Source organism: Mytilus edulis, chromosome 12 (assembly GCF_963676685.1).
Source record: "Mytilus edulis chromosome 12, xbMytEdul2.2, whole genome shotgun sequence".
Lineage (NCBI taxonomy): Eukaryota > Metazoa > Mollusca > Bivalvia > Mytilida > Mytilidae > Mytilus > Mytilus edulis.
In genome coordinates, this window is record NC_092355.1 from 2,661,734 (window position 1) to 2,687,836 (window position 26,103).

The 26,103-nt window shown below is 35.1% G+C and overlaps 2 protein-coding genes across 2 annotated transcripts; both read left to right on the forward strand.

The window, feature by feature from the left end:
• LOC139499442 (probable cytochrome P450 CYP44) lies at positions 1-26,103 on the forward strand. The gene is made up of 10 exons (XM_071288121.1): positions 1-122; positions 1,823-2,046; positions 4,338-4,563; positions 5,907-6,085; positions 7,022-7,211; positions 8,612-8,795; positions 15,288-15,454; positions 16,626-16,707; positions 19,640-19,855; positions 24,834-26,103. Exons 2-10 carry the CDS (start codon positions 1,851-1,853, stop codon positions 24,951-24,953), a joined length of 1,560 nt encoding a protein of 519 aa, XP_071144222.1. The 5' UTR covers positions 1-122; positions 1,823-1,850; the 3' UTR covers positions 24,954-26,103.
• Positions 8,950-14,411, forward strand: LOC139499441 (uncharacterized). The gene is made up of 2 exons (XM_071288120.1): positions 8,950-14,002; positions 14,214-14,411. The coding sequence occupies exon 1, from the start codon at positions 9,717-9,719 to the stop codon at positions 13,587-13,589; it is 3,873 nt and encodes a 1,290-aa protein (XP_071144221.1). The 5' UTR covers positions 8,950-9,716; the 3' UTR covers positions 13,590-14,002; positions 14,214-14,411.

The window sequence follows — 26,103 nt, forward strand, 5'->3', positions numbered from 1 at the left end:
ATTTATAGAATTTTACATACTAAATGTACCGGATGTAGTTGCAATTTAATACTGACTTTTGAAGACACAATATATATGTCATATATTGCAGCCTGCAATGTGACCAAGACACATTGAACCAGGTAGGGTATTATGTTGTTATCTTATTTCATGCGTCAACAAATAACAACATCAAGTAAATAAATGATCGTAAATAGAACGGGTTATACTCATGAAACTATTCGCTAAATTTAAATGATCAATATATTACATGTAATATACATATGATAAATCATGTATACAAGTAACGTGTCAGGGGCGGATCCATCCATTTTAAAAATGGGGGTTCCCAACCCAGGACAAAGGGGGCGTCCCAACTATATGTCCCCATTCAAATGCATTGATCGGCCAAAAAAGGGGGGGGTTCAACCCCCGGAACCCCCCTCCCCCTGGATCCGCCAATGCGTGTGCAAATGCACCTTTTATTCTTTAATTCACCAACGGCTAGGAACAAGCATAATTTTTCTTATTGAATAAAACTAAACTTGAATATTATAAATGTTGTTGTAATCTTCCTCAATAATCGTCATAATGGTCAAGCAATACAAACAAACAATACAACTAAATACAAAAAAGAAGATGTGGTATGATTGCCAATGAGACAACTATCCACAAAAGACCAAAATGACACAGACATTAACTACTATAGGTCACCGTACGGCCTTCAACAATGAGCAAAGCCCATACCGCATATATATGGTGAGCTATAAAAGGCCCCGATAAGACACTGTAAAACAATTCAAACGAGAAAGCTAACGGCCTTATTTTTATAAAAAAATGAACGAAAAACAAATATGTAACACATAAACAAACGACAACCACTGAATTACAGGTTCCTGACTTGGGACAGACACATACATAAATAATGTGGCGGGGTTTAACATGTTAGTTTACGTATACACAATACAATAAAGCATTCTATAAGCATGATAAGACAGATTTCAATAAACACATTTATTTAAAAAAAAAAACCAAAAAAAAAACCCAACAATTATAAACTTGTCTGGCCCCCTCATCCATTCTAAAGACTCTCCAATATGACAAACAATGAACTTACAGGTATAACAAATATCATTTATTTATGACGACAAAATAAACTTATAAGATTTATAAATACATATTCTTAAAACTATAATGTCAAATCACTATACACAGGCATGCACTGATCAAATCACGCATATAAAGCACTGTACAATCATAGAGATGAGTGGTTTGGTAGAAATAAAGTTCTACACTGCTGATACACATATTTCGAATATTTTAAACTTCAAATCTGTCAACAAACTCCTAACGTAATACTCAATCATCAGTTTATAACTTTTTGTCCGGTGTGAGCCAAGGTTTCGTGTTGAAGGCCGTACATTGACCTATAATTGTTTACTTTTATAGATTGTTGTTTGGATGGAGAGTTGTCTCATTAGCACTCAATCGACATCTTCCTATATCTATGTGACATCTGTATCAGATCATAACAGTAGTTTGACAATACGCGTAATGACATGACCATGCGTATGTAAACCGTATATATGGTGCAATCATATGCGTATGGTCCGACTGTATTTTACTTGTTTCATTTTCAACAGGTCAGACCATATGAGTATTAAGAAAATATCGATATTTTTTCAAATAAATCTTAATTTCCTTCACAGGAACACACAACTCGTTCACCGAATCAGAAATCGGCACATGTTCTTAACTGAAATCCTTTATTTTTGACATATTGTTTGAACCTTTGTTTATCTATCTTTATACCTCAGTTGTTTACGATCTTTTCCTTTTATAGATATTTTGTGTGCAGAAAATATTAAAAGATGAGAATCATGTCAGCCAGAATAGGCAGACATGTGAGAAGGCTTGCAATTAACTATCCGAAGTTATACTCGTCAACTGTTGTCAAGGAAACAGAAGCTGTAGCAGATGGGGCAAAATCGTTCAGTGAAATTCCAGGTCCAAAAGGAATGTACAATATTCCATATTTTGGAACAGCCCTACATTTTAAACCGTTCAGTAAGTCAGAATTATGTCATTTTACATAAACAACTCATTATCTGCAAAGACAATGATTAAAACAAGACAACATGGGTTAATTTTTCAAACTTGAAACGGTTTTCAAATTTCTCATCATTTATTTTTAACTGAGTATATCATGTTTATTAAGTTTAGTTTCTGCTATATGTTAATAACATCTGCAATTTGCGTTTTGTATATATCTAATATGTTTATGTCCCCACCGTAGTGGAAGGGGCATTAAGTTTTATCTCTGTCCGTTTACCATGTTTACGTCCGTCATCCGTCAGTTCCAAAGTTGGTTTCCGTTCTCTTACTTTAAATTGCCTCAACCAAATGCTATGCAACTTATTCACGATGCTTATTACTACAAAATACAGATCAAGTTAAAATTTTTAATGATGTCACTTTACTTATTTACAGTTATGCCATTTTATAAACGTAAAACATTCTGAATTTTTAGTTTTCGTTTCTCTTACTTACGTTTATGCTATGAAACTTATACACAATTATTATAACCACACAACTTAGACTAAGTACTTTGGGTAGCGTCACTATTACCGTTTTGCATTTATGTCCCTTTATTTGTTCAAAACTATTATAATATATACTGACCGACTTTAGAAACGCAACACTAGATTATTCTTTGTAATTCCCATTTTCAAATAATCTTTTTTTTGGTAAACAAATTTATGAACAGACAGTTCTTTCATTATTTCATTGTAAAAAAAATGCCAGATCGAAACTTGAATTGATTACGTCATTTTCAACGTTCAAATATTGTGGTCTACACTGAAACCCTGGTTTTACCCTTACCAATGATTGTGTAACCGTCAAAAGCAACGACTGTCTGTAACAAACGCCAAAATGATTATCAGAAAGGTCAACCAATTCTGTTCGGCACGTTTTGGGTTCTGTTTTTCACCTTCTGTTTTTACCGTTGTTCCACCCAATACAATGTTTTTTTTCAATTATGCGGTTGGAACTTTAAGGCTTTAAATGTTTTTCTGCAGTCGATTCCTCGGCAGTTCAGTTAATGGGAAACATTTATGGCATACATATGTGTAAAATGGCATTCAGCAATTTAATAAGTATTTGACGTTGCGGCCGTAGATCTGTCTCGCAAATGAAGTTGCGTAATCAAACTCTATTGACTTTGCATTGTCACTACATGTTGATTATTTCATTGATGGTCTTCAACAAATTCCTTCTTCCGGTATCATTGTCGAAAGGACAGTAGGACACATTTCTGACGTTAAATTGTTTGGTTGCTGCACGTTCACGTTTTCGTGTTTGCAGTATTCTAAAGGGTTAATTCAGTTTTTTATTCCTTAGTCTCGGCAGTATTGAGATGCAACATTTTGTAACTGATTTAGGTGTGGCCAAGGATTGAAAGAACTGTTTTACAAAGAAAAAAAATATTTGTTCGAAATTTTGCTTTCTGAAATTCGTGCGATCTCAATAATGCGGTATGTTTAATAACCACAGGTTAGACAGATGTTAATTTTTCTAAAGATAAAGATGTATGAGAAGCATGAATAATAGTCATTATCTGTAGCCCATGGAAACATTCCCCATTTATTTAATATATTTCGTATTTTACTTTAACCGTATATATATAAAAGTCTTGGTAAGTAACACATTATTATATGGTATGATAAGTTTTAATTTTGTCGGATTTGATGTGATCTCTATTTGGTTTATGTTCCCCACACTTCCATTTGTCTATTTCAAGGTTAAACAGCTCGAATCAACAGATTGCAAAAAATTATCAATATAAAAAAAATACTGAATTCCACCAAGGTAAATTAAAACAAAAAAATGGTTAATTTTAAGTCCAAGTTATATACCTCGCTAAACCTGCAACTTGTAAGGAAATTATTTATAGTTTCGTCATATTAAAAAATTGGTTGAGCATTATATTTGAACTACTAGTACATGTATATGCCGTCTTTATGAGGGGGAGGACAGGGGTAAGGGAGACAGGGAGAAAGGGGGTAGGAGAAAGGAGAAAGGGGGTGGGAGAAAGGAGAAAGGGGGTGGGAGAAAGGAGAAAGGAGAGGAAGGCTGGGAGAAAGGAGAAAAAATAAAATATCTCTCATTTTAAAAAAATTTCTAATATTTCAAGAAAAAATATCTCAAAAGGAGATGTTTTATTCTAATGGGAGAAAGGAGAACGGGGGTAGGAGAAAGGAGAAGAGGGGTGGGAGAAGGGAGAAGGGTACCATCCTGTCCTCCCCCTCCTTTATAACAGCAAACTATGAACTAAATGACCTACATATTTAAAACAGCAAACTACGAATTAAATGACCTACCAGAAATTCTGACTAATATGAGGGATCAATATGGTGACATAGTAAAGATGCGTATCGGCAGAAACTATGTTGTGTATATATTTGATCCGGACTACACAAAAACAGTACTACAGCTCCCGTACAAAGAATTTTTTGCTTACCAACTGGATCTACTTGAAGTATTAACGAAAAGAACGGGACTACCGAAGAGTTTAACATTAATGTAAGTTTAAGCTACTGTGGTCTGGATGAATTTATTTTCGATGGTATAAATTTTTGTTGGAGGAAACATTGCATTTTCGTGGATACTTGATATCGAGGTGTTGCCAACATTTTATTGCATATATATATAGAAAAAAGCACTTCATGGAACATGTAAATTTGTTGTTCTCTTATAGATATGACAAGATGTGGTATGAGTGTCAATGAGACAACTCTCTATATGTCCTAGTCACAATTCGATCGTAAAAGTAAACCATTATAGGTCAAAATACGGTCTTCAACACGGAGCCTTGGTTCACACCGAACAGCAATCTTATATGGCACCAACAATTACTAGTGTAAAACCAGTGTGAAATTGACATTTAATGCAATCATTAATGATTAACTTCTAAGACCACTCGGCCACCAAGGCCACTTAATTATTTAGAACGTATCATTTGCAGTTATTACACTGGGGGCCGTATCAGTTCAGCTTTAACGGTCGCATGAAACCACAATTATAATTGAAAAAAGATGAACACTAATTCCCAATACAGTTGATTTGGTGGTTCGGGGGTAATGCCTTGCCTCTGTTGGTGTTATCCGTTGTGTGTTGCTCTTGCAAACATAAATTGGCGACAAGTTGCGTTTTAAATTTGATTCATATTATTCTTCGTTTATTGATGTGTATACATTTAGTTTCTCATTTTATTATTAGAACTTAACACCTTTAGGTTCATAATTTATACCTCAAGTTTTCTTCTTTATATGAATAGAGTTATGATGGGATAAAAATTATAAGAAGCCAATAAAAGAGGGGCGAAAAATACCAGAGGGACAGTCAAACTCATAGATAAAAAACAAACTGACAAAGCCATGGCTAAAATTGAAAGAGACAAACAGACAAATAATGTACACACAACACAGCTTAGAAAACTAAAGACTAATCAACACGAACCCCAACAAAACTGGGGATGATCAGTCTCATGTGCTCCGGAAGGGTAGGCAGATCCTGCTCCAAATGTTGCACCCTTTGTTTTCTTGTGTTATTAAAAACCCGGTAAATAGTCTAATTCGGTAGGTCATATTCATGAAAAGGGAAGTAGGGGATTGTAGTTACGACGTTAGGAACATATCCGATATCATCTGTGAAACGATTTTTCCATAACGGTCAACCAACTCGTGATGGAGTCCATAAAAGGATGATTTTAACTTCATCATTTGGAACTCTTGGTTTAATAGCTTCCTTGTGAGGAGCAACCCTCTATCAAAGAAATCATAAGAGGATATACAAACCCCGGAATATCGTATCAATTGTGAGATATATACTCCGTGAGATGTTTTTTTTCTATATACGAATAATAGGGAAGGTAAGGAGTGGAAGGAGCTTCGAAAACCAGCTCAAGAAAAGATGCTACGTCCAGCAGTGGTTGCGAGTTACGGCCCCTTGATAGAACAGGTTACTGATGATTTTATTGATATACTCAAACGAAAGAAAACGATTGATGATTTACAGATGACATTAAGTAACTATACTACTGAGAGTAAGTAAGATTATTTATCACTGAAACGAGGCCGGGATAAGGTACCGGTACTTCATATATCTCTAACAAATGTAAAATTCAAATAAAATAAAGAAAAACAAAATATTTTCTTTCTTTATATTTGTGTTACTCAAATATTAATTTTCCCGGAGTTTATATTTCAAAATTTCAAGAACCAAATCTGTTTGCAATATTCTATTTTCGCATTTTTTTGTTCCTTTCTATAATTTCCCAAACGTTTGACGGAGGACGAGTAAAACCTAGATTTCTTCTTCAGTTAAAAATTTTTGAAAATAAATCAGCGGAAATAATCCTTCCTTACAGTTTAAATAATTGAAAAATACTAAATTAAATATAGATTAATGATGTTTTAGTTTTAAACATATATATATACGAGTAACTGCATGGAATACTTTTAGAGATACACAATATGTCTAAATTAATCACCGACGTTCTAAGAACGATCTAATAAAAGATCAATCATAAAATAAACGAACAAATGAATAATAAGAAAGATGGCAAAACCTTCAATCCATCGAGTCAGATATATGTCTCTGACCGAATTTACCTCATAAGGAGCACCCGACCCAAACATTTGAAATCAAAAAGGGACATACACAAATAGCCAAATTCATGTAAGGTCAATTTGGTGGAATTTTAATTTTTGTGTCTTAACGCAACTTTTTAGCTCCGATTTTGGGCTATTTCGTTTTTATTGGTGGAGGACGCTTGGGTTACCTTTCCCGAAGAAAACGAGCAGGGTTCGAACTCACAACCTCAGTGTTGACTGGCTTATGAGTATAGTAGTACTACTTATACCACTAGGCCACCTAGGCCAATTTTGCATGAGGGGTTAGGAAGTTTAGTTTTAACGTGTACACATACGGCATTATAATTGTATTGTTCCAATTTTAGATGCATATACATTTATTCCAGGTGTTGCAATGTTGTGCTTTAACAGAAGACTAGGAAGCATCGCTAGTGAAGAACCAGCCGAGATAGTCAAATGTGTTTCGGAGGTTTTCACATTGCTTCAAAAATCTATGATAATGCCCTTTAAGACCTTTAAATATTTTAAAACACCGTTGTACAAGCAAGCCGAAATGGTTAGACTACGTATCCAAAAGTAAGTACACATTTTCGATGTTTATTAAACATTGATCATAGGTCAGAAGCTACTAGTACAGTTAATTGTAATGATACTTCTGATAAACATAAAAGTAAATGTTTTCATATTGTTTTAAGATAGATGTGGTAAGAGTGCTAATGAGATATCTCTCCATCCATTTATAAAAGTAAACCATGAGAGGTCAAGGTACGGTCTTCATCACGGAGCATTGGCTCACACTGAATAACAATCTATGAAGAGCCCCAAAAATTACTAGCGTAAAACCATTCAAACGGAAAAATCAACGGTCTGATATATATAAAAACGGAAAGCGAGAAACACTTATTTAAGGAAATCACGAAATTTTACACCCACAAAAATAACTCACTATACGGTATCTACCACATCAACACACGACAACTACTAAACTAAACTAGGACAGGTGCAATCAATTGCATCGGGATTAAACGTTGTAATGGTACCAAACCTTTGTCAATTTAATGGAATTTTATTTGACTGTCTTACATGTGAGGGGTTTAGCAAGTTATAAAACTAGGTTTTCTACATCAGAAAAGGCCTGTACAAAGTCAGGAATATGACAGTTGTTATCCATTCGTTAGATTGTTTCAGCTTTTTATTTTGCTATCTGATTAGGGAATTTCTGTTTGAATTTCCTCGAAGTTGGGTATTGTTTTTATGTTTAATTAAATAAGGAATCTTCGATAAAAGACAAGTTGAAGTGAGGGGGAGGACAGGGGGGTACCCTTCTCCCTTCTCCCGCCCCTCTTCTCCTTTCTCCCACCCCCGTTCTCCTTTCTCCCATTAGAATAAAACATCTCCTTTTGAGATATTTTTTCTTGAAATATTAGAAAAAAATTTAAAAGGAGAGATATTTTATTTTTTCTCCTTTCTCCAACTTTTTCTCCTTTCTCCCAGCCTTCCTCTCCTTTCTCCTACCCCCTTTCTCCTTTCTCCCACACCCTTTCTCCTTTCTCCTACCCCCTTTCTCCCTGTCTCCCTTACCCCTGTCCTCCCCCTCTGAAGTTGGTTTGTTGATCACAATGAGATTTGAACATCAACTGTAAGAAACGTAACAACTACAATATTTCTGACTTGGTACAGGACATTTAAAGAAAAAATGGTGGGTCGAACCTGCCTGTTATGCATCAATTTAAGGAAAAAATGGTGGGTCGAACCTGGTATGAGATTTTCCTGTTATGTATCACTAACCATGCAAATCAATCCTCAGTTAAATTTATAATTGGAAATATGAAATTATCATTTATATGATTTTAAGTTGTCATTATATAATCAATTTGATTATTCTGAAATAATTACAGCTACACTTATTTCAAACTAACTTAATTGTATGCAAAGTGTTCGACGATATATACAATACTTATATTGATCTTATTCAGTATTGTAGAAAAAGAGTTGAAAGCACAGCTTGATGTCTTGAATGAGCTGAAAAAAGAAAATCAGTTAGATGATTACTTACAAAAAGATCCCAACTTTATGTACTCATTGTTGGCAGACTCTAGAATGACACTTGGGAAAATTACTAGTATAGTGACAACGTTAATCAATGCAGGGATAGACTCTGTAAGTATTTAAGCCCCTTTATTTTAAAGTTTTGCATGTGGAAATATTGAACTTAATTCAACGAAAACATCTTACATAAGAATATATTCATTAAAAACAAGTATTGATTATTATTCTGTTACACCGTTCCGTAATTTATATAGTTCGTTTGATTAAATTCTTAATCTATTTATGTGTTCCAGTCTAGGAGAATTATTCATCTTTAACCTCATAAGAACATTAAAACATCGTATCATCGCTACCTTTCCCCTGCTCACAAAAATCTCAAACCGAACATTGCAAGGTCATACCAGTTCTGGAGAACTTTTCAAAGGACAAACGTCATCTAGGACACAATTCGTGGCTAACCACAGTGAGTTAACTTTACAACATTGTTTTTGAAGCCTTCAAATTACTCTATACATATTTGAACATTCTCTCCGTGAAACACTGGAAATTTAACTGCTCTTGAAAGTACAACATTTTCTCGGATTCAACGGACTGTGCTATCTATTACCTTTGACATTTCGTTTTAATAACATTAATTGAACACATTGTAAAGTTGTATTTTATTTGTTTTTCAGCTTTTTACCATATGTCAGATTGGTTCATAATTAAAGTATCAGCACCTGATAGTCTTTTCTCCTTGAGCCCAATCGTCGGTTATACTTAATGGTCAGGCCATTACAGTAAAAAGTCTGTGACTTGCCTGTTGTGTCTCACAGATAACGCCACTCCACGTTAGTTATACAGCTACATAACAACCTACCTGTTGAGCCCTGCATGTACGCGTCATCCCTTGACGTACAGTAAATTGACAACAACTTGTCTACCCATCTCCTGAACAGGAAATACAACGGAGCATCGTTCGTAGCTGTTACCTTGACACTACGCAACACAGCTTGTGCGTACTCGGCAGCAACCCAACAACGTTGAGTCAACATGGATCCAAGTCATGTGGAACAACAAGAAGAGATACATGCCCCAGAGGGAAATGTCCCAGATCTAGAACTCTTACAAAATCCGTCTAAGACCACACATTTAGATGAAAATCCCGAGACTAGGCGAGTACGGGATCTCACCGAAAAAGGTAAAGGAGCCTACACAGAAAAACGTAACAAGTTCTGTGAGGAATTAGAGGTCCTTTGGTCAGATATAACGACCCAGTTATTGGAAATCACCACACCTCCCAATGAACTTCAGCAAGTCTTAACAGCCCAGGACAATCTTGTAAAAGCCTGTACAAATTATCGTAGGCTCACAGACGAATATCTGGACTTTCTAAAAAGGACCAGAACGTTGGACAGTCAAAAAGACATAGACGCATGTAACCTTACATTGGATCTCCGTCTGTCCAAAGTGGAACTGGCCATGGACTCTTTACACGAGCATCGCCTCGCTCTAACAAAGGCCAAATCCACTAAAACAAAGACCTCAAGGGGTAAGAAAACCTCGCACAGCGGTAGCTCTAACGTGTCAGACATGTCAAGCCTGGCACGGAGAAAGCGAGCCAAGGCAGAGGCTGCAAAGTCTAAGATAGCATTTGTCGAAAAACATGCCCTTATCCTACAACAGGAAGCAATGTTAGAAGAACAAGCCCTGTTCAGACAAAATGAAATGGAACAGGAAGCAGCACGCAAAAAAGCTGAAATGGAACAGGAAGCAGCACGCAAAAAAGCTGAAATGGAGCAAGAAGTCGCTCAACGTAAACATGAGGCCGCACAGAGAACAGTTCAGCTAGAACAGGAGGCCGCTCACAGAAAAACGCAATTAGAACAAGAGGCTATGCGCAGGAAGGCTCAAATGCAACAAGAAGCCGCACGAGTAAGCCGGGAAAAGGCCGAGCTTAAAGCCAAATTTAATCTTCTTGAAGCACAGAGAGAAGCTGCAGCCGCAGAAGCCGAGGCTCGTATCCTGGAATACGATGATAGCCAAGCGTATAGCGATCTCCCTGACGAAAAGGAAGACCCGCTCCAGCGTGTGCAAGATTTCGTCAATAAACTTCCTGTATCAACTGCTGTAAAGGAAGTAACAGGACCTCAAAAGAAAAAACAAATTCCTGTTAAAATTGAGCTGAGTCATGAAGCACCAGCGTTCGTGCCATCTATGGCACTGAACTTGCCATCACAAACACCTAAGGTCTTGCCTACACGTGCTAAGTCACCAGATGTTAATGCATTCCCAGATCTGGGAACAATAACTAACATAGGAAAACAGGGCGTTTCAGAAATGATCCCTGTCTTACACCAAAATCAAGGCGTCATAGAAGAGATCCCTGTTTCACACCCAAAACAAGGCGTAATAGAAGAGAACCCTGTAGCATACCAGCAACAAATCAATCCCACGTCGGAGATAACTAGATTTCTTTTACGCAAAGACCTATTATTCTCCAGGCTAACAAATTTTAATGACCAGGCAGAATCCTTCCATACATGGAAATCTAGCTTCAAAAACGTCATAGACGAATTACAAGTTTCTGACTCGGAACAAATAGACCTACTGATAAAGTGGCTAGGGCCAGAGTCTGGTAAACATGCCATGAGTATTAGGGCATCAAATGCCAACAACCCTACTAGAGGCTTACAGAGGTTATGGCAAAGACTGGATGAGCGATATGGTGCTCCAGAAATGTTGGAAGCCTCTATCACGAGTAAACTCGTCAATTTTCCTACCTTGACGAACAAAGATAACGCACGTCTTTATGACTTGTCTGATATTCTATCAGAAATCGAATATCACAAGGAAAATCCCAAGCTGGGATGTTTGCTTGCTTATTTCGATTCTTCGTCCGGTATAAATCCTATTGTGGAAAAACTACCATACGGACTCCAAGAAAAGTGGATAACAAGGGCTTCAAGATACAAGTCCAAATATGAAGTTGCCTTTCCGCCATTCACAGAATTCTCTGCCTTCATCAGGGAAATGAGCAAAATTAAGAACGATCCTGGGTTCATCTTTGGATCAAAAGTAACACCAAATACAAAAGACTCTACGCCAAGGTTCACACCTCAGACGTACTCTAAAGTCAACGTCCATAAGACGGCTGTTGAACAGCAAACTGAAGACAGCAGTCAACAACAAAATCTGTGTATCCTACACAAGACGAAGCATACCTTGAATGAATGCCGAGCATTCCGAGCCAAACCAATCGAAGAACGCAAGGAACTGTTAAGACAAAACAATGTGTGCTACAAGTGTTGTGAGTCAACCACACACAGAAGTCGGGACTGCAACGCAAGTATCAGTTGTAACGAGTGTGGAAGTGAACGACATACCACAGCACTTCACATCACTAGACCACAACAATCTGAAAGTTCCCAGTTTAGCTCACCCAGACAAGCCTACGGCGGGGAGCAGACAGAGTCAGCTGAAACAAAGTTAACCTCTGTAAGTTCGATCTGCACAGAGATCTACAAAGATCATAAGAGCGAGAAATCTTATGCCAAGATATTACCTGTGGACGTGTACCACAAGGACAAGACAAACAAAATTATCAGGATGTACGCCATTATTGACGACCAAAGCAACCGGTCTCTTGCCTCGCCTGAATTCTTCAGTCTGTTTAACGTTCGGGAGAAACCTGAAAACTACTCTCTTACGACATGCTCCGGCAGAGTAGCTACTTCCGGGAAAAGAGGAAAAGATTTCGTCATAAAATCTGTACATAGTGACGTACAATTTGATCTGCCTACATTAATTGAATGTAATAATATTCCCAATCATCGAGACGAAATTCCTACTCCTGAAGTTGCAATGCATCATCCTCATCTGAAAGAACTCAGAGGAAGCATTCCACAAATAGAGGAACGTTGTCAAATTCTTCTCCTTATTGGAAGGGACCTTATAGAGGCACAACACGTCCCTGAACAACGCCTAGGACCATCCCGAACTCCATTTGCCCAAAAGTTGAGACTTGGTTGGGTCATAATTGGAAATACATACATTGACAAGCAAACTTCTCCTATTCAAGTCAACACAAAGATAACTAATGTTTCAATCACGGAATCAGAACAACGTCTTGCCTCAAGACCGGAAATAGCCGTCAAGGACAAGAATCCAATTGTTGTTCAGTATAACGACACAAACTTTCATTCGAATGCCAAGGTCGCTAAATCGCATTCAATGCAATCCCTTGAATGTACAGGACCTAGTACCAAGCCTGGTAAACGCACAAATTCATCTAAAGGGACATCACTCGCGTCACTAAAAGCAAAATCTGTGACTTCTATAGAAAAATCTATAGATAAAGAAAGTTTCAATCCGAAATCAACAGAACCTAAAGTTCATGGAGAGGAAATCAATAGCATTCACAAACCTATTCCGAAAGAAGGACATCTTGCCAATCTCAATCTGCCATTGCATGAGCAACGTCTACTACGAGGAGGAAGCAGTATTGTCAAATCTGACTTGAATATAAGTGAAAAGGAACCAGTAGTCTTATATGGACATCGTCACAGAGTAACAGCTTTTCTTGGACATTACTACGACAAAATCAAACATAGAGAACGCCACTCTACAGATAGAGCGACTAGATCTGCAGGATTGGACGTTATGACGAAACGCCTAATTTCGTCTGATACTCACAAAGATGTGTCATATCGCCAAATCGGAAGACAACCAACTACTAACTCTTGTTATACTTCGATCTATCTTCGATCGTCATCGCCGTCTAACTACGTTGGAGAAAACAGTTCCCATTATCGATACAGCAGTAATAGAACATTCTACAGAACACAACAATGTCGTCCGAGACACCCTTCTTCTAAAGGACAAACAACTGTGCCTACCCAGTATCACGTGGAACGTACTTATTAGGAACCTTTATAGTGAAAAATCGTTGAGATCTGATATTTCTCACACGAAATAGTGGACATTTCACCTGTATATATTCAATTTATATTGGGATTAATTCATTTGTGTAAATCTTGTATACATATTCGGAAAATTTATGGAAAAGTGATATCAGATAGACATCAGACGGGGAGTATTCTGTTACACCGTTCCGTAATTTATATAGTTCGTTTGATTAAATTCTTAATCTATTTATGTGTTCCAGTCTAGGAGAATTATTCATCTTTAACCTCATAAGAACATTAAAACATCGTATCATCGCTACCTTTCCCCTGCTCACAAAAATCTCAAACCGAACATTGCAAGGTCATACCAGTTCTGGAGAACTTTTCAAAGGACAAACGTCATCTAGGACACAATTCGTGGCTAACCACAGAGTGAGTTAACTTTACAACATTGTTTTTGAAGCCTTCAAATTACTCTATACATATTTGAACATTCTCTCCGTGAAACACTGGAAATTTAACTGCTCTTGAAAGTACAACATTTTCTCGGATTCAACGGACTGTGCTATCTATTACCTTTGACATTTCGTTTTAATAACATTAATTGAACACATTGTAAAGTTGTATTTTATTTGTTTTTCAGCTTTTTACCATATGTCAGATTGGTTCATAATTAAAGTATCAGCACCTGATAGTCTTTTCTCCTTGAGCCCAATCGTCGGTTATACTTAATGGTCAGGCCATTACAATTATCGAATTTCGCATTAGGAGAAGAAAAAATGGTACCGTTTATGTTTTTAACACACGCACTATCGAATCATTCAAATAGACTCCAAAAAATACCTACACACGTATCTATGATGAGTTTATTTATACACATAGAATGGGATAAATTTACTGGAAAGTTTTTTTTCATCTGGTTACCGATGGCTTACTTCCTCGGCAGAATTCAATTCCTTGCTGTGACTTCGAAGCTGCGCTCTACAAAATTTTACTCCTGGTATCTATGATGAATTTATTAAAATATATCTTCTAGTACTTTCTTTATAGGAATCTTGAGTGTTTTTAAATTTTCTTCAAATGTCTGTTATATTTAGAAATAATGAGATGCAAATGAGACGACTTTTTATCAGAGATCAAAGTTCACGATCCGCGATAGCAGCTTTATGTCAACAGTCCACACAGCAAAAGATTACTTAGGTCAACCATAGTTGCTAACACCTATTACATAAGTTTTTCAATTTTTTTTTTATGAGTGACGTAGCTACTTAATCACTGACCACCTAAGGTAATGATACACGAGGAAACTAGAAGTTTATCAGCAATATTATAGTCTAAATAAAATTGAGAATGGAAATGTGGAATGTGCCAAAGAGACAACAACCCGACCATAGAAAAAAAAACAACAGCAGAAGGTCACCAACAGGTCTTCAATGTAGCGAGAAATTCCCGCACCCGGAGGCGTCCTTCAGCTGGCCCCTAAACAAATATATACTAGTTCAGTGATAATAAACGCCATACTAATTTCCAAATTGTACACAAGAAACTAAAATTAAAACCGATTCACTGACTATAAAAGTGTTGATACACTCGAAAAAAAACCCAGACCATCAGAAAAGGTCTTGACCCAATACTACGAAATGAAAATTTCCTCTGACCCAGTATAAGAAAATAAGAATTACATTCATAAATTTGAAAACAATGTTTTTGTTTTCAGACTGCCAACAGTATGTTATTTGCCCTGAGTGATTTAGCCTTTCATCAAGAAAAGCAGCAGAAATTGTACCAGGAAATTCAGACTGTTGTTGGAGATAGCAAACATTTAACCAAAGAACATTTAGCTCAAATGTCATTTCTAAAGGCGTGCATCAAAGAATCACAGAGGTAATGGTTTAATAAAGTCCTTGATCTGTGTAGACTTCCAACGTACCTTTTAAACCCTTAAACAATACAGCACACCTAACCATTACAACATCAAGGAGGGCTAGAGGGAATAGTTAAAAGTCATTGAAGGAGGTAAACTTTCGGAAACATTGTCCCATTTAACTATCATGTCTGTTTGGGTTGATTACCCAAATTTTCCAATATAACGGAACTATTTACTACTTAAGACTGTCATACAGGTTAGAGATTTAGGTAACTATTAAACAAGGTACTACCCACCATGTTCTTCTGAAAAATTCTTCTACCAAGTCAGGAATATGACAGTTGTTTTTCACTCATTCTGCTGATGAATTACTTAAGTTATTTTACTTGAAATTGGGTATTTTTGTTTGATTTTTAACATCAAGCACGATCACACCACACATCAATCCACCATCAAAGAATTAAAGAGTTAATGTTCATGTAAGACCTTAAGACTGAAAATGCTGAAAATACTGAACATAAACATATATAATATATTATGATACACAATGAACCATTTTGGAGATAATTGTATTGTTTATTTCTGTGTTTCTCTGTCCTTTATGATCTTCCATTTATTTGTATTGTAGTCCTGTCATGTAATGTTGTCATTTTAATATTATATCTAACATTGCAATGCAAGCGGGAGGTTTGGCTAGCAACAAAACCAGGTTCAACCCACCATATTTCTTTAAATGTCATGTACCAAGTCAGGAAAATGGCCATTGTTATAGTATAGTTCCGTTTCTGTGTTTGTTGCATTTAAGTGTTGCTGTTGGGTTGTTATTTTCCACTTATATTGGATGTAATTCCCTCATTTTTAGTTTGTAACCCGGATTAGTTTTCTCTCAATCGATGTATGAATTTCGAAAAGCGGTATACTACTGCTGCCTTTATTTAAGCACCGACGCCATCACTTTGGAACTTGATGGTCGCAAATTAAGCTAACTGGCGACGTTTTATCTTTCCATCTTTATAATCAAATCTTAAACATACGCCAATGAATCATCAAAGAATTACATCAAACATAAATACACCAACAATGAATCACAGCGTTTTTACTTAAACATTTTCAGATGTATGAACAATTTTCATAACATTTATATCATAATTATTGTTTGTATATACTGTAAAATATATGTATGCGCAGGCTAACGTTTCCCATAATGACAGGACCTGCAAGGTATATGGAATGGGACACAGTTGTTGGTGGTTACACTATACCAAGAAAGGTTATTATTTTTTTATTTTACAGAAAAATTAGATCTGATGTTTTTAAAAGTATGCAATAGAATGTCTATTTACATCGCAAAACGATTTATCTTTATCATTACCATCTACCCGTCATTTAAAATTTCAATGCATATGGGGTACTATTGTGCCAATTTATTTTTATTTGTTGGATAGTATCATATCAATTTTCGTTGATTTCATGGGTATAGGTGAACCACGAAATTAAATGATCAACGAATGACTAATTTCTTATAGGCCTGTATGCAAGATGGACGAAAGATACCAAAGGGACAGTCAAACTTCGTCATAACCACAACATTAAATAAATGTCCACAAAAATGAAAGTTTTCATTTATCCACGAACATTGGTACCAACGAAAATAAGTGAATCCACAGTATATTGCAAAAAGCCAATCACCTGCATCTAATATTTTGATATAGAGTTTATAAGATTAATTTAAAACTGCTTCATTTTTGTCACTTTTTTTCGACATCTATCTGTCAATTTGACATCGTGTGATAAAAAAAAAAGAAATGAAATGAAATTTCAACAAATTTCAACACATAATTATAAAGTGTAATTTTTTTGCACGTACCATTTTACATTATATTCAGTCCGCCAAAATTTAAGGACCATAAAATATATCTTACAATATTTTTTAAACAATTGACTAAGAAATATTTAATGTGTGGTGCTAGGAATCGCATTTAACATACACTAAGAAAATTCATTGCGACAAAAAAAATGTACTCCGATAAACCCGTCTTGCAACTTTCTATTAAATGTCATCTGCACTTTTAAAAATACACTGTTTTGAACATCGGTATACTACTGTTGCCTTTATTCGATACCTTTAAATCATATTCCTAATGTCACGCGTACAGGTAAAATTTGACCTTCATCTTGTCATTGTGTAATATAGGAAGGCGTTAGATGTCTGCGGTTGAACCTTGGCAAGCAATTGGCATGTTAAGTTCGGGTAGGAGTACTAGAAGCATAGGTAACAATTTCAATGTTAATCATGTTGACACAACAACTGTAAATGATAGACCAAGGTCCGAAAGACCCCACACAAGCACTGTAAATGATAGACCAAGGTCCGGAAGACCCCGTTTAACAACCAGTCGTGATGACAGATAACTTATTCTTCGTGCTAAAGCCAGCCCATTTACTTCTGCCCCGATTCAGGTGGTCGTGTTAGTTTCGAACATTGGTCCATCGATTTCATAGAGGCAACCTATGAGCATGTAGTGTTGTCAAGAGACCTGTCCTTCCAACCAGGCACAGTATAATCAAGTTTCTAGGGCTAATGACCACCAACGCTGGAACATGAAAATCTGACAAAAAAAATAACATTGGTCACATGAGAGTCTTTTTCTTTTCCAACCGGCAGGCGGTTTGGGATTGATTCTCATATCGTTGTAAGCTCGGTAAGCATATTCTGCAGGGTTTAAGGAACGGACAGCCATACTGGTATTGAGTGCTTAGAAAAATATAGTCCCTCATTTGACAATCATCCACTTGCGGCAAGCCCCATATACAGGTGACATCGCTAGACCACACAGGGCAAGGAAAGTAACCTAGTATAAAAAGAAAAAGGCCATTGACACAGTCTTTTGACCTTCCATGTCTCCAGACATGAATCCAATCGAACATGTGTTTGATGCTATTGGCAGAAATCTCAATCTCAGAGATCCACCAATGTGGCAATTGTTGATGAATGAAACAGATTTTCTCAACTTAAATTCAGAATGCTTGCACAGAGTATGAGACTCCGTGTTATGGAACTGGACCGGTAGAGAGGGGTTACACATATTATTGACTCAAATATTATCATTAAATTGGCCGAACATACCGAAGATTATTTGTAGAAATTTTAATGATATTGGATGATTAGTTGTTGTAAAAAATTAAAATCACAGTGAAACTTAAATTCCGTTTCTGATTTGTGTAATTTGCACTATTTATATGGACGCCAAATTTAAATGCATAGAACCTGCATAAGTGACCAACCTTAAGGTTATGTTATGCATTATGGTTTATGTTAGCAAAATTGCTACATGAATGTTTTCTCTTTTTCGTAGAATAACTTAATTTTTTAAATGAAAAAAAATACAATGATTTCATAAAAAACAGATGGTGCTCAAATTTTGGCAAAATGTTTACTAACTTAGACTTCCACAATAATTCTCAATTTTGAAAAACCTTTTGTAACTTTTGAGCGTGCATTTTTGTCAGACCAATTGGTTTCTTCAAGACATACCGACACATAAGGAAACGAGTATCTCACCGTTTCTAAGCAATAGGCCCTTAACATAATTTCTATATTTGTTTCTAATTGAACATTGAACTAACGGATCAGATATAGTTATAGTAAATCTGATCTGTCAACTATATATTTAACATTTGCTATCAAAAACTTGAATTGGTATTATCCCTTACCATAAAAAAACCATTTGTACATGAATAAAATGTTACATAAATATTAAAAGTGGAATAAAAAGTTGACTTCCTGGATACATATGAAAAGATGAATTCATGTGAAAGTCAAAAGGAAAATAAAGTGCCCAGTCATTGTTTTATGTTTTGCCAAAAAAATATTGCGAACGAGGTAAACATTTAAAGGAAGAATGATTCACATTAAAATGTTGTTTTGATCAAAGGTTGATTAGTAAACATTTACAAAACAACAAAAATTAAACCGGAAGTCACCACTTATGTTTGTTATCGTTGCTCGAATTGGTTTGTAGATATAAAGACAACATTTACAACTGTCATACAAGTAGGATGTGAATCTATCTTTAAAATCGGGTTTAACCTATTATTAAGTGAATTATGATATAAAATATGAAATGCTACGATGTAACTTTTACTGAAAGAAAAATATGTTTATTTACCAAAGAAGAATTTGAACTTAATTTTCATTACAGACTTTGGTAAGTCCTGATATGGCAGCCATGGTGAAGGACGAACGATTTTTTCCGAAGGCGAAAGAATATATCCCAGAGAGATGGCTAAGAAATGTCAATGATGATATCACTAAAGGCCAGGAGTTCCCTTTCGCTTTTAAGCCATTTGGATTTGGACCAAGGGGTTGCATTGGTCAAAGATTTGCTGAAATGGAGATGCAAATAGGAATAACAAAGGTACAGGGCAACCTCACTTATCTGACACATGATTTTTCGAACATCCTGCTTTAACCGACATTTTTTCGTGGTCCCTGTAGAAAAAACCTGAGTATTCCGACACCCTGCTCAATCAATTTTTTTCTGGTACCCATGTGTCGAATTACACAGGTTACACTGTAGTTTCACCAATGAGAAAATGAATATTGTTTATTATTTTATTATGACACAAATGTTGCTTAATCTACTAAAACATATGAGAAAATGCCACTTTTTTTTTGCAGTTTTTCATCTCACAGTCACAATGAGTAGAAGAATTTATTACAATAAGCTCGAATACTATTTCAATTGAAAAAGGAATGCAAACATCTGAAAATATAGTTGCATATATCATGTATAGATAATTCTTAACCAAGCAAAAAGGTATCATCGATTCTTTTTCTTGTGTTTGTTAACTGTTGGGTGTCTGTTTGTCTTTTCCTTTTATGGCATGGCGTTATGAGTTTATTCACGACTTTTAAGCTGGCATGTCATCTTTTGTATTTCTTTTAAATATTTACACTCGGTTTTCCTTTGATACAGCATAAAATCTATCCTCCATATCGCTCACTATACTTTCTTAGAAAACTTAAAACGGTCATAAAAAGGTAATTACCAAAATATAAACACATTCTGGATTTTTTCTTACGATTTGAGACCTAAATAAAGCCAATGCTAAATAAAGTAAAAACAATCGAATATCTCAAAAAAATTGAGTTCCTTAACCTATCATTTCTTTTCGGTTGTTTGATTCCTCAACTATTGCTCTTCTGACTAACATCAATTCTAAATTATAGATTTCTTTAGTAAACGTAGCAACATCCTTAACACCTGTTAAGGTGGTACATGTACCTAACACTTTCACTAAAATTAATTTGGCTCTTTTAATTTTGATAAGATTTTAACAAAGTACTTACTTTGACCCTTTAATAAAAATATAAAAATTTCAAAGATTTTGAACCAACCGTTTTGTCAGAAAAATTACACTGGTTATATAGCAGTTTGACAAACACCAATTTTGATCTTTGAGAAGCTTATTATTCCCTTTACAACACAACGTAATTAAAACGTTTAGCTGACTTTACAGAGTTATCTCCCTGTAGTGTTAGATACCACCTTAATACCTGATGAAAGTTTCCAGGGGAATATATTCCGTGTATATTTAGTCTCGATTACCCAGACGCATATTTAAATATAGCGTCTGGGGTGATTAACCGGACTGGTAAAATATTTATAGGGGGCGTAACAAATGATTAAATATAGATCATAATATAAATAGCACTTCAGTTATCCCCAATATATCTTGTAGCTCACTCTATGTTGATCTATGTTGGCCAACTTGCTGATGGGGAATTTTAATACAAACGTGAAGTCAAATAAATAGAACTGCTTAAAAAAACATTTCACACGTATTCATGTTCTCAGAGTTCTTGTCTGAACAGCTGAAACTGAATGATTTATAAACATGTAATAAAGATCTAGTCAAAATTAAGCTTTAATTGGCCGTACTTTTGATATTTTTTTCGTTTATTAAAAGTACTTTATATAAGTTTTACTCTTTTTTTTTGTCATGTTTTTATCTAATTTTTTATTGATCATTAACTATACTTTTCTAGTTTTCGGCCGGTTGTGTCACCCCTGGTTTCCCCATTACCTGGGTACCGCAGACGGCGACACCCAAACGCCTGCCTCGTTTTATTTTGAGGCCTAGTTACGGCCCGGCTATAGCACTCGTCATAGGTAGACCGTTATACTTAAATCTATATTTCTGCTTCAATACAATATACCCTTATTTTTTAGTGAGTCGTAATTTCTCCAACCTCAGTGTATCCCGAACGAACTATAAATTAGGACCTACTTTTTATAATTATTGTTAATTTCTTTTCGTCCTGAACATTACCATTATTTACCACAAGATCAAACTATTCTTATATTATTGCACACCTGTCCACTCGCTTATCTTCATACTATGAAATACCACCATTCTCCAGCTTCTATTCTGTTCTTTTTACTGTATCACATCGTCCTAAACATGCATGAAATATTTGTCACTGGACGTTAAGCAACCAACCATCCGTATATTGTGTCACCGTTAGTCTCTATTCTTATTTTTTTTTTATCCATTTATCTATTATTTTGTCTCATTATTCTCAGTTCCTTTTTTTTATATATATATCTGACGCACTTACTTTACAAAAAAGCACACACCAAGCTACGTCTATGTAAAGAAAAACATCTCATACAAATACTAAGATTGCATATATGTAGAAAACTCCCTTAACAAGTATAACTGGCATATCAGCGAGATCACACAATGAGTCAACTCAATTTCCATTTACAAAATTAACTGATCTTAAAACTGCAAACGACAGAATAGTCTGAATGTTTCTTAGCTATTACACTAATAACTGCCTTTTGGGAAGAAAATATTAAGGAACCAACCTTCACACAAAACAACTTTGCCAGTGTAGCCCGTGTCCATGGAGAAATACAGAACTTAACCAGTCAGTCATGAAACCTAAAACTCTTTGAATGCATGTTTGAATCATTCACATGGAAAAGATGGAATGGGATTGATCCCACACTGCATAGTAACTTGTAAAAAAAGATAATAACTCATGATCAAAAGTGTATTCTACTTCTCCAACTCTTCTAATTTCCATCATGTATAAGCATGCAATAAAGGACAGCTTCACAAGAACAATAACTGTGAACCTTTTATATAAAAAAATAAGGAAATTGGTATGATTGCTCACAAGGCAACAACCCAGCAGAGTTCAAATAACATGGATATACGCAAATGTGATCACTGCATGACCTTCAATATTAAGAAAACTCCCTACCATATAGTCAACTATAAAAGGGCCCGACATGAAAATGAGATACAATTCAACCGTAAACACTAACTGTTTAATTGTTCATATGATTTTTATTAATTTGTTAATGCAAATCTAATTTCCCTAACATATCTGACAACAATGAGTTTCTTGATATTTGTTACATTTAATCAGTATACGTCTGTGTTTTTTTTTCTCGTTTTGTGGCGGCTGTCAAAATAAAGTATACCCAACATTTTTGGTACTGTGATCTATTTATACTGATTAATGCTTCAGTAATTAAAAAAAATCTTTCAGTTTGAATCTTGTTTATGTTCATGAGACAATTAAAATTCTGAGTATATACATTTTTTAAAATTTTCACATTTTACACATAAAATCTGTGTCCATAAATCATCATTGGTTTGTCTACAAAAGAAAGTAAATATTAAAATCATATCAATTTTAGTCACCAGCATAGCATATATATGAAAAACAAATTGTTTAAAAAAACATCATAGAAATATATTGTATAAATTATTGTCCTGGGGAAAGCTGAATCCAGATTCAGGGTGCAAGATTATCTCGCTGCGTTGAAGACCCGACCCATTGGTGACATTGGGCTGTTTACTGCTCTTTGGTTGGGTTGCCCAGTATCTCTTTGACACATTCCCTGTTTTTATTCTTTATCCATAACATGCATGGATTTTTCTCATTGTTGAAGGCCATACAGTTGCTTATAATTTCTCACATTCAATTCATTTGAACTTTGATGGATAGTTCTCATTGGTATTCATACCGCATCTCCTAATTTGTGTAATGTTGAGCTTTTAGCAATTTTATCTTCAATTTTTGTTTTAGTCTACATGATAAACTCTTAATCATGATGATGTCTACTTTTCGTAATTTATGTCATTCACTGGTTGCTGCCTCATTGACACCTCTTTTCATTGATGCTGAATATATTGTTTAATTGTCTTGTTTTTCAGAAAATCGAATGTTTTATTCATTTTGACCGTTTAGTGTACTATGTAAAAACTGGTATCTTCTAGATACACTTAGTCTTTGTTTTTCTTTGAATGTGTACATCATTATGTATCTCCCCCCCCCTTTTTTTTTACACATATCAAGATGCAAATCCCCTTTTTTACATAGAAACAACGAACTTATCTTGGATGAATGTGATATTTCGGCGTCATAGCAGTTTTCCATCAAGTATTTATAAAGTGAACGATACTACACATCAGCCCAAAATGTATTTATAACGTATACGACTGTTCGAGTGGTCCCATAACAATTGACATTTATTGTATAATTATACACTCGTTTTCGTTGCACGGACATGCATGAAAGAATATAACTACTCGGTGTATCAGGTTGAATTGCAATTTATGTTACAATGTGTGTTGTTATAACATCTTACCAAGGTTGGATGTGCTGGTTTTTCCTTCGCGTCCATGCCCATGTGAGCCATGCTGTATGGTGTTTTCCATGAATTGTATGTCGTCACAAAAATATATAAATAGCATTCAACAACAATCGGTACACTCGGGGTTTGAAATAATATTATCGTATTGTCATTTCTTCCGAAGTCAATAACCAACTTCTTGGTTATTCGTCTTGGACATTATCTCTAATAACAAGTTAAAAAACCCGATACTATTCCGAATGTTATAAATTACCATTTTTATATCACTTCTCATCCAGACGCTCTACTTTGAAAAATAAAGCGGCTGGATGATCGAGACTAGTGTATATTATACTTGATGAAAGTTTCCGGGGGAATATATTCCGTGTATATTATACCTGATGAAAGTTTCCAGGGGAATATATTCCGTGTATATTATACCTGATGAAAGTTTCCAGGGGAATATATTCCGTGTATATTACACCTAATGAAAGTTTCCAGGGGAACATATTCCGTGTATATTATACCTGATGAAAGTTTCCAGGGGAATATATTCCGTGTATATTATACCTGATGAAAGTTTCCAGGGGGAATATATTCCGTGTATATTATACCTGATGAAAGTTTCCAGGGGAATATATTCCGTGTATATTATACCTGATGAAAGTTTCCAGGGGAATATATTCCGTGTATATTATACTTGGATAAATAATTGTCTGTCTTATTGTTTTTACAGATTATTCAAAACTTTGAGATTTCAATGCCACCTGGAGTATCAGAGATTAAAACAGTTCACCGTACTTTTACTTCACCTGCACAGAAGGTCACACTACAGATCCACGATAGAAATATTTAGAAGATTTAGAATATATTCTTACATATATATAATATATACAGAGTCATTAGTACATACTTGGACATTTATTTGTTTTAATCAGATATGTTATGAGTCATGTTTATAATTATCTTTTTGTTTTTATCAGAATTTTACCAGCGTTTTTAAGAACTTTATCAAAAACAGATTTATTTTTGTAAAGTTACTGAATTTAACTGACATGCCAGCTCCAGACCTCAATTAAACTGATTGAAAGATTTTGTCTTCATCATAAAAATATAAGGCACAATCCTTCCCTTTAGGGGTTCAGTATCATACCATCATAACATATATGAGAGTTAAGTAACCTGTATCATGCCAACCACTGGTTTTTAAATAAAGGTGTTTAGTTTCGATGCAAAGACCCTATAAGTAATTCAACATTAACGCCAAAATATCAATAAGTGGTGCACAGTTAGTCCCCATTGGAATTCCGATAACCTGACGATATACGGAATCTCCAAAGCGCGAACACAAATGTTATCTAGTAAAAATTCAAGGGCAGCTATAGTATCAAAGCATGTCCAATCGACATAGTTCTTTTGTTTATTGCTACTAAAAATTACCGAAAAGAGTTTGAACATATATATTCACATTCTGACTTTTAAAATAGCCATTCAATTAGGTGTGTGATTTTTTTCTTAATGAGAATGTGATGCAATGTGGTATATAGGGTAGAAAAATCAAACTTTGAACAGATTCAAAATCACCAACATAAGTATTCAATTTATCAAGTACTTCCAACGAGTTCTTGACACTCCAAAAGTAATTAAAACCACTATTTTCGAAGGCCTTATTTGAACAATTTATTATCAGGTTTTTGATTTTACCAAGTGTACTGGTAAACATAATAGACAATTTAGTAGTGGAACAATGGCTTGAAGACGAAATAAATCTATATTTGTAAGGTTCTGCTTGTAAAGCGGTAGCTAAACGTTTTTATAAATGTAGTGACAATAACATACAAACAAGTTTTGAAAATAAGCGTCCTTAGGTTTGAACTATCTAGAAAAGAAATCTTCATAACAAAATATCATACAAAATGTGTATGACAAATTATGTGTAATTTGTCATACATAGAACATTCTACATAACCAATTCTATTTCACTCAAAATAAAATATTGTATTAAT

Excerpts from the sequence above, each read along its gene's own strand:
- LOC139499441 (XM_071288120.1), top strand. The coding sequence starts at position 9,717 with ATGGATCCAAGTCATGTGGAACAACAAGAAGAGATACATGCCCCAGAG.
- LOC139499442 (XM_071288121.1), top strand. The coding sequence starts at position 1,851 with ATGAGAATCATGTCAGCCAGAATAGGCAGACATGTGAGAAGGCTTGCA. Across the intron at positions 7,212-8,611 it reads GTTAGACTACGTATCCAAAA|TATTGTAGAAAAAGAGTTGA; the intron begins GTAAGTACACAT and ends GATCTTATTCAG. Across the intron at positions 19,856-24,833 it reads TGCAAATAGGAATAACAAAG|ATTATTCAAAACTTTGAGAT; the intron begins GTACAGGGCAAC and ends TTGTTTTTACAG.